The sequence below is a fragment of the Carcharodon carcharias genome, chromosome 23 (assembly GCF_017639515.1).
Source record: "Carcharodon carcharias isolate sCarCar2 chromosome 23, sCarCar2.pri, whole genome shotgun sequence".
NCBI classification, from domain to species: domain Eukaryota; kingdom Metazoa; phylum Chordata; class Chondrichthyes; order Lamniformes; family Lamnidae; genus Carcharodon; species Carcharodon carcharias.
Window position 1 is genome coordinate 51,382,446 of NC_054489.1, and position 18,121 is coordinate 51,400,566.

At 44.7% G+C, this 18,121-nt stretch overlaps 1 protein-coding gene across 1 annotated transcript in view; it reads right to left on the reverse strand.

Annotated features, from left to right (window-relative positions):
* The window catches only part of LOC121269170 (1-phosphatidylinositol 4,5-bisphosphate phosphodiesterase delta-3-like), a 56,934-nt gene extending 45,563 nt beyond the window's left edge, over positions 1 to 11,371 (reverse strand). The window contains exon 1 of the mRNA XM_041173689.1: positions 10,983 to 11,371. Within this exon, the coding sequence (XP_041029623.1) occupies positions 10,983 to 11,070 (88 nt within the window). The 5' untranslated portion in view covers positions 11,071 to 11,371. The remainder of the gene's footprint in view (positions 1 to 10,982) is intronic.
* Between the last annotated feature and the right edge of the window lie 6,750 nt (positions 11,372 to 18,121).

Genomic DNA, 18,121 nt, shown 5'->3' on the forward strand with positions numbered 1-18,121 from the left:
TTAGTAAATAAACAGAATGTGCTTCTTCTAAGAATGATCTACTGATCTTCTCTGTCTCTGTACCAACTCGGTCATCTCGAAACAAGCTTGCAACCCGGATACTTAACACCTAACACAGCAGGGTACAGGATCCAACAAATATATTATGTCCTATTGTAGTATAGTAGGTCCTGTTGTAACATAGCACACCCTGTTGTAGTATAGTACGCCCATTATGGTATAGCACATCATGTTCTAGTATAGCACATGTTGTTGTGGTATGCCCTGTTGTAGTATAGTGCGCCCTGTTAGACTACAGTGTGCCCTGCTAGAGTTTGGTATGGCCTGTTGGAGTACAGTATGCCCTGTTGTATTATATTAGGCTCTGTTGTAGTATAGTGTGCCCTGTTGTAGTGATGTACATCCTGTTGTAGTATGGCATGCCCAGTTGTGGTATAGTATACCCTGTTGTGGTATACTATGCCCTGCTTTGGTATAGTACACCTTGTCATAGTTATAGTACGCCCTGTCATAGTATCGTACGCCCTGTCGTAGTATCATACGCCCTGTCGTAGTATCATACGCCCTGTCGTAGTATAGTACGCCCTATTGTGGTATAGTACGCCTGTTTTATTATAGGGCGTAATATAGTACGCCCTGTCATAGTTTAGTATGCCCTGTTGTACTAATGTCCTTTAGGAAAGGAAAACCGCCATCCTTACCTGGTCTGGCTTACATGTGACTCCAGACCCAGAGCAATGTTGTTTACTCATACTTGCCCTCTTAAGTGGCTTAGCAAGCCACTCAGTTGTATGAAACCAGTGCAAAGTCTCAAAAAAGGAATGAAATCTGACAGACCACCCAGCATCGACCTAGGCACCGGAAACGACAATGGCAAACTCAGCCCTGTCAACCCTGCAAAGTTCTCCTTACTAACATCTGGGGGCTTGTGCCAAAATTGGGAGAGCTGTCTCACAGACTAGTCAAGCAAAAGCCTGACATTGTCATCCTCACGGAATCATACCTTACAGGTAATGTCCCAGACACCACCATCACCGTCCCTGGGTATGTCCTGTCCCACTGGCAGGATGGACCCAGTAGAGATGGCAGCACAGTGATTATACAGTCAGGAGGGAATTGCCCTGGGAGTCCTCAACATCGACTTTGGACCCCATGAAGACTCATGGCATCAATTCAGACATGGGCAAGGAAACCTCCTGCTGATTACCACATACCGTCCTCCCTCAGCTGATGAATCAGTGCTCCTCCATGTTGAACACCACTTGGAGAAAGCACTGAGGGTGCCAAGGGCGCAGAATGTACTATGGGTCGGGGGTCTTCAATGTCCATCACCAAGAGTGGCTCAGTAGCACCACTACTGACCGAGCTGGCCGAGTCCTAAAGGACAAACCTGCTAGACTGGATCTGCAGTAGGTGATAAGGGAACCAACAAGAGGAAAAAAAATATTTGACCTCATCCTCACCAGCCTGCCTGCTGCAGATGCATCTGTCCATGACGGTATCGGTAGGAGTGACCACCTCACAGTCACTGTGGAGACGAAGTACCGCCTTCACATTGAGGATACCCTCCCTCATGTTATATGGCACTACCACCCTGCTAAATGGGATAGATTTTGAACAGATCTAGCAACTCAAGATTCATGAGGTGCTGTGGTCCATCAGCAGCAGCAGAACTGTACTCCATCACAATCTGTAATCTCATGGCCTGGAATATCCCCCACTCTACCATTACCATCAAGCCAGGGGATCAACCCTGGTTCAATGAAGAGTGCAGAAGGGCATGTCAGGAGCAGCACCAGGCATACCTAAAAATGAGGTGTTATCCTGGTGAAGCTACGATACAGGACTCCTTGCATTCCAAACAGCATAAGCAGCAAGTGATAGACAGAGCTAATTGATTCCACAACCAACGGATCAGCTTTAGGCTCTGCAGTCCTGCCACATCCAGTCATGAATGGTGGTGGACAATTAAACACTCACTGGAGGAGGAGGCTCCACAAATATCCATATCCTCAATGATGGGGGAGCCCAGCACATCAGTACAAAAGATAAGGCTGAAGCATTCTATACAATTTTCAGCCAGAAGTGCTGAGTGGATGCCCCATCTCAGCCTCCTCCAGAGGTCCCCAGCATCACAGATACCAATTCAATTCACTCCAAGTGATATCAAGAAATGGCTGAAGGCACTGGATACTGACAATATTCCAGCAATAGTACTGAATACTTGTGCTCCAGAACTTGCCGCGCCCCTAGCCAAGCTGTTCCAATACAACTACAACACTGGCATCTACCCAGCTATGTGGAAAATTGCCCAGGTATGTCCTGTACACAAAAAGCAGGACAAATCCAACCCAGCCAGTTACAGCCCCATCAGTCTACTCTTGAGCATCAGGAAAGTAACAGAAGGGGTCATCGACAGTGCTATCAAGCGGCACTTGCTTAGCAATAACCTGCTCACTGATGCCCAGTTTGGGTTCTGCCAGGGCCACTCAGCTCTGACCTCATTACAGCCTTGGTTCAAACATGGAAGAGCTGAATTCCCAAGGTGAGGTGAGAGTGACTGCCCTTGACATCAAGGCAGCATTTGACCGAGTGTGGCATCAAGGAGCCCTAGCAAAACTGGAGTCAATGGGAATCAGGGGAAAACTCTTCACTGGTTGGAGTCACACCTAGCACAAAGGAAGATGGTTGTGGTTGTTAGGGGTCAGTCATCTCAGCTGCAGGATATCACTGCCTGCTGCATCTGTCCATGACAGTATCGGTAGGAGTGACCACCGCACAGTTGAAGTCCCACCTTCACATTGAGGATACCTTCCATCGTGTTGTGTGGCACTACCACTGTGCTAAATGGGAAAGTTTTCAAACAAATCTAGCAGCTCAAGACTGGGCATCCATGAGGCACTGTGGGCCATCAGCAACAGCAGAATTATACTCGAACACAATCTGTAACCTCATGGCCTGGCATATCTCCTACTCTACCATTTACCATCAAGCCAGAGGATCAACCCTGGTTCAATGAAGAGTACAGGAGTGCATGATAGGGTAGTGTCCTCGGCCCAACCATCTTTAGCTGCTTCACCAATGACCTTCCTTCCATCATAAGGTCAGGCAAGGGGATGTTCACTGATAATTGCACAATGTTCAACACCATTAGTGACTCCTTAGGTACCGAAGCAGTCCATGTCCAAATGCAGCAAGATCTGGACAATATCCAGGCTTTGACTGACAAGTGGCAAGTAACATTTGTGCCAGGCAATGACCATCTCCAACAAGAGATAATCTAACCATCGTGCATGACATTCAACAGCATTACCATCACTAGATCCCCTACTATCAACATCCTGTGGGTTACCATTGACCAGAAACTGAACTGGACTTGCCATATAAATACTGTGGCTACAAGAGCAGGTCAGAGGCTAGGAATTGTGCGATGAGCAACTCACATCCTGGCTCCCCAAAGCCTGTCCGCCATTTACAAAGCACAAGACAGGAGTGTGATTGAATACTCCCCACTTGCCTGGATGAGTGCAGCTCCAATAACACTCAAGCTCAACACCATCCAGGACAAAGCAGCCTGCTTGATTGACACCACATCCACAAACATTCGCTCCCTCCACCACTGACGCACATTAGCAGCAATGTGTACCATCTACAAATGCACTGCAGGAATTCACCAAGGCCCCTTACACAGCACCTTCCAAACCCATGACCACTACCATCTAGAAGGACAAGGGCAGCAGATAGATGGGAACACCAACACATGGAAGTTCCCCTTCAAGTCACTCACCATCCTGACTTGGAAATATATCGCCGTTCCTTCACTGTCGCTGAGTCAAAATCCTGGAGCTCACTCCTTAACAGCGCTGTGGGTGTACCCACACCACCTGGACTCCAGCGGTTCAAGAAGGCAGCTCACCACCACCTTCCCTAGGGCAACTAGGGATGGGCAATAAATGCTGGCCTAGCCAGTGGAGCCCACATCCCATGAATGAATAAAATAAAACACCCTGTTGCAGTTTAGTATGTCCTGTTGTATTTAGTATGTCCTTTTGGAGTGTAGAATGCCCTTGGACTGTAGTATTCCCTATTAGAGTATCGTATGCCCTATTGAAGTATAGTACATTGGAGTATAGCGCACCCTGTTTGTTGTAGAATAGTATGTCCTGCTGTGGAATAGTACATCCTATTGTCGTATAGTATGTCCTGCTGTAGAATGGTATGTCCTTCTGTAGTACAGATCATCCTGTTATAGTATAGTACGCCCTGTTGCAACTGACCTGGAGGAAGCCAGGACATTAGATTACAGCCACTTTAATATCTGTTTCAATTTCTGCAGTGCAGGATCATCACCATACAGTGCCTTGACCCTCCAAATAGTTTAAACTTTCAATATTGATTGTGCCAAAGAGAAAAAGTCACAGGAGGGCAAAAGGACTGAGCACATGCCGCACCTCATCAGCTGGGAATGAAAGTTGGAGAATTAGGGCTAGAATGTTGGAGTTCTACTCCAGTATGACCCGTGACCTGGAGCAGAGACTCCACTAACTGTGCCTTCGCTTTAGGACCCAGCCACTTGGCTCCTCACAGCATCATAAGCAAGGAAACTTTCATTGGGAACCAATCTCAAAATCTCTATGTTGTCTGTCCCATTACTCCATCAGCAACATCTTCAACAGTGCCCTAAATCCAAACTAATACAGGAAGCAGTAACTTGCTATATTCCTCAGACTTTGAAACTGAGGTCTGGATTTAACCTATGACCCCTGTCATGCTGTCTGGGGGCCATTTTGGCTCTGTGAAATGATGTCAAAGGATGATAACATGTCTTTTAGCATCTTAAAAGACCTTTCATAGGAAGAGGAGGTGACCAATCATCCCCTCTAGCCTTTTCTGCAATTTAATTAGATGATGGCTGAACTATCTATCATTCTTGCCTAGCTAAAACCTATCAATCCCAGCTTTGAAAATGTTTAATTGACTCCAGGCTCAACAGCTTTTTAGGGAGGAAATTCCAGATTTCTACCACCCTTTCTGTGAATAAGTGCTTCCTGACATCACTCCTGAATGGCCTGGTTCTAATTTTAAGGCTATGCTCCTTTGTTCTTGACTAGGAGCAAATAGTTTCTTTTTTTATCAAATCCTTTAATCATCTTGAAACACTTCAATTAGATCAGTCTTTGATCTTCTATACTCAAGCGAACACAAGCCTAGTCTATGTAACCGATCCTCATAATGTAACTATTTTAGCCCTAATATCACTCTAGTAAATGTGTACTGCACCCTCTCGAAGATCAATATCTCCTTCCTGAGGACCAGCAACCAGAACAGAACGCAATGTTCTAAATGGAATCTAACCAGAGCTTGGTGAACTGGAACGGAGTGTCCATCCCTTTGTGTTTCCAACCCCCTTTGAGATAAAGGTCAACATTTCATTTGTTTTGTAACTAATTTTAGTAGATCTTGAGACATGGAAACCTAAATCTCTCCTCCACAGTTCCTCCTTTTCACCATTTAGAAAATACTTTGGTCTGAGGTCCAAAATGGATAATCTCCCAGTTTTCCACATTGACCTTCAGCCGCCAGTTTTTGCCCACTCACAATCTATTTTCCCACATTACAACAGGGGTTACACTTCAAAAACATTTCTTTGGCCGCAGGGTGTATTTGGATGTTGTGAGGCCACGAAAGGAGCTATATAAATGAAAGTCAATGTCACTTTGCAAATGTCTGTCCTCATCTATTTACTCTGCCACCTAAATTGGTGTTTTCAGCAAACTTACATAAATAGCCCTCTAATCCTGTATTGAAGTCATGAATATCATGAAAATCTGCAGTGCCAGTTTGAGTACATTGACCATTATCCCTACTCTATCTCCAAGAGATTTACCAACATTTCATCTCCCTAATTTCTCCATCGCCATTGTTTACTTGCATTTAATCTAGTAAATTTCCCCCCGTGGTTTATTTTTCACTTTCCTCATATCTCTGGTACTTTATTCTCACCCTGTACTGTGAAGAGAGTAAGTATTCAACAAAGTAAAAATGCAAAGTCAATATTTAGCAAGGTCTTCAATTTCCTGGTTTTCAAATAACCTTCACCTGGCTTTAAGAGGTCGACATTACTCTTGGTCACCTACTTTCTCTTAAAATCCTCTTTGGTCCTGTCTTCACAAATGAGGACACAAATAACATACCAGAAATGTTGGGGAACACAGGGTTTAGTGAGAGGGAGGAACTGAAAGAAATCAGTATTAGTAGGGAAATGGTGTTGGAGAAATTGATGGGATTGAAGGCCGATAAATCCCCGGGGCCTGATAATCTGCATCCCAGAGTACTTAAGGAAGTGGCCCTAGAAATAATGGATGCATTGGTGGTCATCTTCGGAGATTCTATAGACTCCGGAACAGTTCCTACAAATTGGAGGGTAGTTAATGTAACCCCGCTATTTAAAAAGGGAGGTAGAGAGAAACAGGGAATTATAGACCAGTCAGCCTGACATCGGTAGTGGGGAAATTTCTAGAGTCCATTATAAAAGATTTAATAGCTGAGCACTTGGAAAACAGTGGCAGAATCGGACAAAGTCAGCACGGATTTATGAAAGGGAAATCATGCTTAACAAATCTACTGGAATTTTTCAAGGATGTAACTAGTAGAGTTGATGAGGGGGAGCCAGTGGATATGGTTTATTTGACTTTCAGAAGGCTTTTGACAAAGTCCCACATAAGAGATTGGCATGTAAAATTAAAGCACATGAGATTGGGGGTAGTGTATTGAGATGGACAGAAAACTGGTTGGCAGACAGGAAACAAAAAGTAGGAATAAACGGGTCTTTTTCCGAATGGCAGGCAGTGACTAGTGGGGTACCGCAGGGATCGGTGCTGGGACCCAGTTATTCACAATGTATATTAATGATTTAGATGAGGGAATTAAATGTAATATCTCCAAATTTGCAGATGACACAAAGCTGGGTGGGAGGGTGAGCTGTGAGGAGGATGCAGAGATGCTTCAGTGTGATTTGGACAAGCTGAGTGAGTGGGCAAATGCATGGCAGATGCAGTATAATGTGGATAAATGTGAGGTTATCCACTTTAGTAGCAAAAACAGGAAGGCAGATTATTATCTGATGGCCATAAATTGAGAGAGGTGAATGTCCAATGAGACCTGGGTGTCCTTGGACACCAGTCGCTGAAGGTAAGCATGCAGGTGCAGCAGGCGGTAGAGAAGGCAAATGGTATGTTGGCCTTCATAGCCAGAGGATTCGAGTACAGGAGCAGAGATGTCTTGCTGCAATTGTACAGGGCCTTGGTGAGACCACACCTGGAATATTGTGTGCAGTTTTGGTCTCCTTATCTGGGGAAGGATGTTCTTGCTATAGAGGGAGTGCAGCGAAGGTTTACCCAACTGATTCCTGGGATGGCGGGACTGACATATGAGGAGAGATTGAATTGGTTAGGATTGTATTTGCTGGAGTTCAGAAGAATGAGGGGGGATCTCATAGAAACCTATAAAGTTCTAACAGCACTAGACAGGGTAGATGCAGGAAGGATGTTCCTGATGGTGGGGAGTGCAGAACCAGAGGTCACAATCTGAGGATATGGGGTAGGCCATTTAGGACTGAGATAAGGAGAAATTTCTTCACCCAGAGAGTGGTGAGACTGTGGAATTCGCCACCACAGAAAGTAGTTGATGCCAAAACATTGTATGTTTTCAAGAAGGAGTTAGATATAGCTCTTGGGGCAAAAGGGATCAAAGGATATGGGGAGAAAGCGGGAGCAGGCTATTGAGTTGGATGATCAGCCATGATCATAATGAATGGTGGAGCAGGCTCGATGGGCTGAATGGCCTACTCCTGCTCCTAGTTTCTATGTTTCTATCCTCACAAAAATCTTTCCTGTTGTCGTTGAGAATTCCCGTATTCTCTCTCACTCCCTTTTTACAGCTCTAACTACTTTTTTAGTATCACTTTGTAGTTTTTTTATAGATCCCCCAGCCCACAGGATCCTTGCTGCTCTTTGCATCTTTCTTTTAGTTTTACTCTACCTCCATGGAGAGTTCCTACTGTTTGTTTGCCCTTTGCTGATAGCCCATCTTTCTAATGCTCGAATGACATCCTTTCTCTGTATTGGTCCTCCTCCTTTTCCATTACTCCTCTCCTTTCTAAAGACGCTATAAATTTGTATATTTTTCTTCCAATAATGCTCAGGTTGTAGCCAGCTTTCACATACTCTTTCAGTTAAAATTCAGTTGCTTCATCCCTTACACTCAATACATTAGTGTATATTACATAGAATTTACAGCCCTGAAACAGGCCACTCAGCCAACTGGTCCATGCAGTGTTTATGTACCACACCTCACCCTAATACATCTAACTTTTATCAGTTTATCCTTCTATTCCTTTCGCCATCATTTATTTATCTAATTTACCCTTAAATGATCTATGCAATTCATCAACACTATTCCAGATGTTAGCCAAGCTCCACATTCTCACCACTTTCTGGGTAAAGAATCATAGGAAGTTTTGGCACAGAAAGAGGCCACTTGGCCCATTTGTTAGATCTAACATTTTTATTTTTAAATAAGTGGAGAGTTTGTTTGAATATCAAAGGGGAGTCAGAGGTAACAAGAAACATGTTTACATCTTGCAGGAGTTCCACAGGTAAATAGTAATGGGGTATTCTATTTTATTGACCCGAAAGCAAAGACAAAATCGAGACATAAAAGATTTTATATTTGGAAGGATTTGAGCTTCAAAGAGTTGTGAGAACAATGAAACCGGAGGTGAAAGGGGAAAAAAGTTATTTTAGAGTTACTGTGGATAGCTTATGATAGAGATAGCTGGAGCTGTTTGAGCTGTTGAGTTTATGCTGGAGTTCTGGGCTGGGAGAGGATGCTGTTTAAGTCTCGGGCTGCAACAAGCAGTTTTATTCTGAAGTGATTTCCAAGGTAGAGTGGAGGTTATGTGGTATGCCTTTATTGAAGCTACAGCAGTTTGCCTTGTGTAATATTACTGGGTTTCTTTTCTAGTTAACATCTCTAAGGGAGTGTTGCCTGGAAGGTGTTTGCTTGTGGGTTTTATCAAGCAGAGAGTTTCTTTTGGGGAATGTTTTGTAAGACAAACCTTAATTGTATAAGTGTAATCTTATGTGCTTTAAGTTGTAATTTTATCCTTGTTAATAAAACTTTCACTTTTAATCTTTAAAATCCCTAAAGTGCTACTGGACTCATCCTGCTGAGATCTTCTTCTCGTTATTAGGATACAAAAAAAAGGCCAAGTTTCCCTCTGGGATTTGGTTTGCACAGTAATTAACACCGACTGAGGTTATAACGCTGAGTTGAGTGTTTCTGCCTCTACTCCCCTTTTCAAACAGTGAGTTCCAGACCCCCACAACGCTCTGGGTGAAAAAAACTTTCCTCATCTCCCCTCTAACCTTTCTACCAATCCTTTTAAATCTATGCTCCTTAGTCACTGACCCTTCTGCTAAAGCAAATAAGCCCTTCCCATCCATTCTATCCAGGCCCCTCATAATTTTGCACATCTCAATTAAATCCCCCTTCAGCCTCCTGTGTTCCAAGGAGAACAACCCCAGTCTATCCAATCTTTCCTCATAGCTGCAACTTTCCAGTCCTGGCAACATCCTCGTCAATCTCCTCTGGACCCTCTCTGATGAAGCTTCTGAAGAATTCCATATTGGATTTATTAGTGAATATCTTATGTTTGTGCTCTGGTGGAAACTCCTTCCCTACACCCTCCATTTGGTCACCCTGCAGTTTCTCTCTTTTCTGGAGAAAAGAGCCCCAGCTTGTTCAATCTTTCCTGGTAGTTATAACTTCTCATTTCTAGCATAACTGCTGTAATTTTTCTTTTGCACCTTTCCCAGCACCTCTATATCTTTTTTGTGTTGTGGAAGCTCAGACCTGCTCACAGCAAAACTGGGCAACAGGTGCTAACCTGCCCTTTGCCCTGATGCTGATTCACAATATAACTCATTGCCCCATTGGGGCTTTTTATTCCTCCGGTTGTATTTTAATCAGTTAGTTTGGCACTATTTCCTCTTCTTCTCTGAACCTTAAGCATTTACACTAATTTTATTGATGCTACAGACTTTATTTTTGTCAATTTTATCTTATCTTTGGTTATTTTCACTCTTATTTGTATTTCCATCTGAATCCTCCCCACCCCACCCCCTAACCCCCAACCTCACCCCGCTGGTTCACTGTCATCTCTACAGCCTTGACTCCTCTGCAGAGGTGAGAGTGCATCTGAATACACAACAGTGACTAAAACAGGAGGGACATTAGTTGACCTGAACCCTAACAGTAGTCAATCTGAGTGACGGCACATTCCCCTCCCTTCAGCATTTTACTGCTGTCTGAGCTCACATTAAATACAACATGACTACAGTCCCAGGCTGCTTGTTGGAACAATAAGTGGTTTCAGCTCGTGTTCCCAATGTTAGGGGAGACAGGCCATTCCTCCTTCTTCTCTACATTAAAGATTAGCCTCCCGGAAAAGACCTCCCTTTATAGTTGGTTTCAGAGCTGTCTGCAACAGAGACAATTAGGGTTTTGACACAAGTTACTCCACATATATCACTCCACAAACAAGCGAGGGATTCAGGCTGGATATTCTCGAAACAGTGAAGACCGTGCGATGATGTAGCACCTGCTCACATCCTCAGGATGCCCCAGGGGGTTGTATTATCAAGGGAATGGCCTTTAAGGGGCAGTAAATAAAACAGCCAGAACAAAACAAAACAGTCTCAGGAATCTGCTGACGCCGGGGATAGTTTGCTGCCCGGTTGACAAGGAAGTTAAAAACTTTAAAGCAATGGTTGATGCTGCTGAAAAATTCCTGGATCCTCCTTGAACGAAACACGAGCGTTTGTAGCCACAACCAGTGTGTTGCCCATTAACCCCTTCCCCTCCTGCCAGTAACTCCTGCCCTTCCTTCAACAATGCCCACTCTGCCCACTGATCCTTACCAACTTTCTTGAAGGCTTTCAGAGCGAGTTTCTCGTGGTTTGGCTCCGGCTCTGGGAGCTCCGAACCCCTGGACCTGGTGCCGATCATGGTGTGCCTGGTCCCTGCCTTCTCTTCTGCTCAGGTTGCTGAGCTCCGAGCCTCGGACACAGAGCCGGCCTCTGCCTTGCCTGCTGGGCTGCACTGGCTTCAGCCTCTCTCCCTTCACTGCTCCTTCCTGCCCCCTTTGTCTGGGTGCCCGGAGCTGCAGGTCTGCCCCCCTCAGCCCGAGACTCTGCGCACCATCCACCTCTTCTCAGCTGCCCCGTCCCTTCACACACAGTCTCCTCCCCTGCTCATGTTCTTCAAGCTGCCGCTGGGTTCCTGCTCCTGAGCAGCTCCTTGTCACAAACCCTTCGTTTATAATCCAGGAATTTAGCTCATGTGATTTTCAGTTTCTATATAAGGAAAGGGTCGTCCTCAGTCGAGGTGAAATTGGAAAGAAAATTTAATCGCTTTCTTTGTAGCCGTTGTAAGTCCTCAATGCTCTCATTCACTCCAGAATATAAAGGGCAGACCATTGGCTTGATGCCATGTCAATATTTTCAGTTCGTGTAAAGTTCCTAGTGCCCAGAATCAGTTGAGACCAGACCCTCTCCCACAGGTGGGCCCTGCTCACGGCTCTCTAACTGTGGCCAGTACAAATTACCACATTCAACTTTGTAAAAAGTTTTTTTTTGCATAAAGTATTTCCCTTACAGCAAAGCAGTTGAAGGTGATTTTTTTAATGGAAGGGTGGGTTTTGAGTGAGGAACTGCTTTCAATAGCAGCATGGCCAATGAGCAAAGGACAAAGATTAATATAATTGGCAAAATATCACCAGCCACGTGAAAATTTTTTCTACTCTGAAAGTTATGATCAGGAATTCACTGTCTGAAAGGGGCAGTGGAAGCAGATTCAATAATCACTTTCAAAGGCAAATTAGATATATTTTATAGTTAAACAAAACCTGTGCTGCACCTATTTGAAGATATTCTAGCAGGTGTGATGGATCCACTCCATGGTTTTCAGTGACAGGACATTAACCCAGCAGCCACCTCCTTTATCAGTATCCCTGGCCCTTCTGTACAGGAGCAGGAACAATAACCCTACCTCCCCCCAATCCATAATGATGCAGATATGAGGGGTAATGTTGACTGTCACCCACACCTCTACCAAGAAACTGTACTGGGTTCTGTACCGGGCCAGGCTAATGATATGGGAGGTTCCTCTATCTGCAAGAATCTGAGGTGAAATGAGTTTGGCCAGGCTCAATTAGTTCCTAGTGGACATCGGCCCTCAGCTCAACACTGTCCTGAACTGGCAGTCTCGGAGAGGTCAGAGGACAGCAGGTGGGAGAGGTGGATAAATGTTACATTGGGGCCATAGTGCTTGTCTGAGGCTGAGGCTAAGGTATGTTGTTGTGGAACTGTGGAGCAACCAGAAGACAATAGACAGTTATAGAATGTCTGCTTCTTTTCCAAAAAGCATTTGCTACCAGGCCAAACCACGGAAATCAATGCACAAGTTTGTTTAATTAACGCTTACATGACCTAATTCAAAGCTGTTGTTCAGGCTTCCTTCAACAATTCAAGGCACATAAGATATAAGAAAGTTACTAATAATTTTAGCAGTGTATTCAGGAAAAATTACTTTACTCAGAGAGGGGTAAGAATGTGGTACTCAGTTGAGGTGAAGAGCCTGAAAGGATATTGGAAGGAGGAGGCAGAAGGAGGCCCATCGAGTCTGCACTGGCTCCCTGAAAGAGCATTCCACCTAGTCCCACTAGCCTGCCTTATCCCTGTAACCTTGCACATTCTCTCTTTCAGGTAGCAATCCGATTCCCTTCTGAATACCTTGATTGAACCTGCCTCCACCACCCTCTCAGGAAGTTTGTTCCAGACTCCAAACAGCCTCTGGGTGGGACAATTCTCCACATCACATTTACTCCTTTTGCCAAGTCCACATTGAATCAATGAGTGAACCAATAAGGGGGCTGTGACCCAATTTGTTGCAATCTTCCTTTATCTTTCCAATTTATAGAGGAGAACATGAGGGACAAACAAACAGACAGTTATGCTGATAGGATGAGACGAAACAAAATGGTAGGAAGCGCATGTGAAACATAAATACTGGCAAAGATCTGTTGAAGCAAATGGTCAGTTTCTGTACTGTAAATTCAATGTAACTTTCATGTTAGTGTTTGATCTGTAAATGACTATCTGTGAATAAACCTGTCTGGTAGTTTAGACAGTACAGAAGTATCTATTAATTATGTTCTTGGATATAAATGTATGGTGAAAATCCTACAGTGTAAGCTATAGAGGGTAAATGTAGAAAGGATATTTCCCCTGGCTCTGGGGTTCTAGAACCAGGGGATACAATCTCAGAATAAGGGGAAGGCAATTTAGGACTGAGATGAGGAGGAATATCTTCACTCAGAGGGTGGTAAATCTGAGAGGATGGTGGAGGCAGGTTTGATCGAGGTATTCAAAAGGGAACCGCATTGCTACCTGAAAAGAGAGAATGTGCAAGGTTAAGGGGAAAAGACAGGGGAGTGGGACTAGGTGGAATGTTCTTTCAGAGAGCCAGTACAGACTCGATGGGCCAAATGGCCTCCTTCTGCACTTTAAAGATTCTGTGATAATGTGATACTGAATGAACAGATGTCACTGTGAGAATCCCATAAAGGACAAGTCCAGTCTTTCCTGGTCCCAGCCCATGAGCCATTTAGATGCACCAGCAAATGGAGAAACCGAGTTGATTTGGTGTGACATTGATATTGAGTGTTGACCAAGTTCACATTGAATCAATGAATGAACCGATAAAGGATCTTTGACCCAATTTGTTACAATCTCACTAGATGGCAAATCGTTCAATTCTTAGTTACATATTCCAGAAATGTTAAGACCACTCCCATGAGTTTCTGATTGGCCCTGAAAGAATCTCACAATGGAGCGTGAGCCTGAGAACATTGAGTTGACTAAAATTAGCCTGAGATTGCTGGGTGGAGGAGTCATCAAACAACAGGTTACATCCAAATTCTGGTGTGTATGTAGCCTTTTAAAAGTGGAGAAACCTGGTTGCAGAGCAAAACCCAAGGTTTATACAAATACGAGGAATAGTAACAAACCAGAAAAACTAGAAAATTAGAGATTGGGTGATGATAGTAAAATGACAATTCCAATACCCCTCTGCTCAGCCTTCAACATCCCAGCCTCCATAAACCTGAGATCATGTAAGTTCCCATTGCCACCATCGTAACCCCCACCAAGTCCCATTCACCCAGCACTCCTGTATGCACTGATCTACACTGACTCCTAGTCCACCAACACTTCAAGTTTAACATTCTCATTGCCATGTTTAAATCAATCAATGGCCTTGCCTCACCCTCTCTCTGTAACCTCCTCCAGCCTTACCATGAGAATTCTGTGTTCCTTGACTCCCCGGTGCCTTTGCCCAACTCCATCATTCATGATGATACAGCCAGCTGTCTAATGTGGGCACTTAGCTCTGGAATTCCCTCCCCAAACCTCCTTGGCTCTCTGCCTCTCCCTTTATTATGCTCCTTGAAACTTCTAACACTAAACATTCGGTCACCTGGTCTAATAACTCTGTCAACTTGTACCTTACTACTGAAGAACCTTGAAACATCTTACAATATGAGAAAGAGGTTATATAAATACAAGGCATTGTTGTTGTGCTCAACTTTTGAGTACCCAGGCTGATTGGTGTTTTAATACTGCCTTCAATGTAATTACACTTCGATTCCTCTGTCTGATCCTAATCAAAAATTGGATCCAGTGCCATGACGTACAGTGTGACCCACAGGGGAGTACAGTGTGGCTCACAGTCGGGTAGAATATGAGTCATAGTGAGGTCCAGTGTGACTCACAATGGGGCACAGAATGACTCACAGCAAGGTACAATGCGACATTCAGTGAGGTACAGTATGACTCACAGTGGGGTATAGTGTAACTTACAGTGGGATACAGTGTAACTCACTGTTAGGGACACTGGTGTACAGTGTGGCTCACAGTGAAGTACAGTGAAACTCACTGTTAGGTCCAGTGTGTCTCACAGTGAGATACAGTGTGATACACAGTGAGATACAGTGTGATACACAGTGGAGTACAGTGTGACCCACAGAGGGGTACAGTGTGACCCACAGTGAGGTCCAGTGTGACCCACAGTGAGGTACAGTGTGACCCACAGAGGGTTACAGTGTGACTCACAGTGAGGTCCAGTGTGACCCATAGTGAGGTACAGTGTGACCCACAGGGGAGTACAGTGTGACTCACAGTCGGGTAGAATATGACTCACAGTGAGGTCCAGTGTGACTCACAATGGGGCACAGAATGACTCACAGCAAGGTACAATGCGACATTCAGTGAGGTACAGTATGACTCACAGTGGGGTATAGTGTAACTTACAGTGGGATACAGTGTAACTCACTGTTAGGGACACTGGTGTACAGTGTGGCTCACAGTGAAGTACAGTGAAACTCACTGTTAGGTCCAGTGTGACTCACAGCGAGGTACAGTATGACTCACAGTGGAGTGCAGTGTGACTGATAGTGAGATACAGTATGATTCACAATGAGGTACTGTGTAACTCACAGTGGGGTACAGTGTGACTTATAGTGAGGTACAGTGTGACTCACAATGAGGTACAGTGTGACTTACAGTGAGGTACAGTGTGATACACAGTGAGGTACAGTGTGATACACAGTAGGGTACAGTGTGACTCACTGAAGTACAGTGTGACTCACAGTGAGGTACAGTGTGACTATCAGTGAGGTACAGTGTGACTCACAGTGAGGTACAGTGTGACTTACAGTGAGGTACAGTGTGACTCACAGTGAGATACAGTGTGATACACAGTGGGGTACAGTGTGATACACAGTGGAGTACAGTGTGATACACAGTGAGGTACAGTGTGATACACAGTGAGGTACAGTGTGACTCATAGTGAGGTACAGTGTGATACACAGTGAGGTACAGTGTGACTCATAGTGAGGTACAGTGTGATACACAGTGAGGTACAGTGTGACTCATAGTGAGGTACAGTGTGATACACAGTGAGGTACAGTGTGATACACAGTGGGGTACAGTGTGATACACAGTGGGGTACAGTGTGATACACAGTGGGGTGTAGTGTGGCTCACATCATTAGTTTGTCTTTTTGCCCATGTGGACATTACTGCACAGATCAGATGATGTAATTAAAGAGAAAGGCATTTGCTGCAGAGAAATGAGTTATTAAATGTCCCTGTCATGTTGCAACTGGATTTAGCAGAAAGATTAGAGTGAGTCAGAAAAACACAGACAGATTAAATAAAGCCTCACTGTTTCAGCTTTGAACTGATCATTAAAGGAAGATGGTCAGCGGATTTTCACTGACTGGACATGATGTATCTCTGTGACTGTGACGTGGGGAGGATCTATGCTGCGTCCAGTTACTTTTCACATTTTCACTCTGCATCCTTAAAACAAATTGTAATGAGAATCCATCTTTGTGTGATTTTCTGTGTTTATCTTAATTTCTGGACACAATTGTAGTTAGACATTAACAGGTTGAACAATGTTTGTCTCTTGCGATTGGATCAGAACATCACTGGCTCTGACAGCTTTCAGTGTTACTCGCTCAGTGTTACAGGTGAATTGATGTCAATGACCCCTTGCTGAATACAGTTTCTCAGGCACCAGAAGCTCAGTGATACCTAAAAGTGAATATTAGCAAGCTGTTTGACTGTGGTGTGCATCACAGCTGGCCTAATTTAGTTCTCACCTATTGTCTACATGTACATTTTCCATTCGAGTTCACTGAATAATAACCAAGAATTCGAATGCTGGGCAATTTTTGCTGTCTCTAATTTCAAGGTGAGGAGCCTCTGGCTGATGTCACTTAAGAGAACAGGGTCTGCAAATCAGATCTGGGACTGTTTGTCCTGTGCTTTTGGGTGACATTGGTGATGTCTTTCACAGTGATGGAGCCACCTCTGAACCATCTGCACTGTGGCATTAAGGCTCCTATAGACAAAATCTTCATAAAGCTGTAATTATGAAAAAAATAAGCATGGTTTGGGGAAAATGTAAATACACGGCACTTAACAAAGGCATTTTAGAATAGAAATCCAATTTGCAATGAGAGCAAGAATTGAGCTGGATTGTTTCCCAGCAAGAAGAGAGCGGAGGAGTGGAGAGTTACACCAGCGAGTGAGATGTGAGAGGCTGTCGACCTATAAGGTGTGTGCAACAAATAAAAAGTCTCCATCCTTACCCCCAACGTTCTGCTCATTCCTCATTGCTATTTTTTATTTCTCAATGCCATGTCCCAGCAGCCTATCATACCGTGTTTTTTGTTAAAATTGCCATGTCCCTAACCTGGAGCCAGGTTTCAACACCTCCAGATTCAGGCAGGTAACCAGTAACTTTTTTCACACGCTCATCCCTCCCGATCATGGCCAAGTGCTCTGCTCTCTTACTCTTCACAAAGTCACCATTGCACAGTGCATGGAGCTGTTTGAATTAAGCTTCACATTTCAATCAAGACTCGAACACAGAAACTCAGTCATCTTCAGCTCATCATCCTGATATCACTCCTGAGAAATTTAATAAAATCCTCATTTAAAAAAAAGCTCAAACTGCATGAGCATGGTTGCTTAACAGCCTTTCATTCAAGCAATGCACATAGTGCAGAAAGTTAATGTTTTGGGCAGAGCGCATCCCAGAATCCAGCAGCTCCGAGGGGAGGGTCAACTCCATCCCAGGATCCAGCAGCTCCGAGGGGAGGGTCAGCTCCATCCCAGAATCCAGCAGCTCCGAGGGGAGGGTCAGCTCCATCCCAGGACCCAGCAGCTCCGAGGGGAGGGTCAGCTCCATCCCAGAATCCAGCAGCTCCGAGGGGAGGGTCAGCTCCATCCCAGGACCCAGCAGTTCCGAGGAGAGGGTCAGCTCCATCCCAGGACCCAGCAGCTCCGAGGGGAGGGTCAGCTCCATCCCAGGACCCAGCAGTTCCGAGGAGAGGGCCAGCTCCATCCCAGGGCCAGCAGTTCCGAGGAGAGGGCCAGCTCCATCCCAGGGCCAGCAGCTCCGAGGGGAGGGTCAGCTCTATCCCAGGG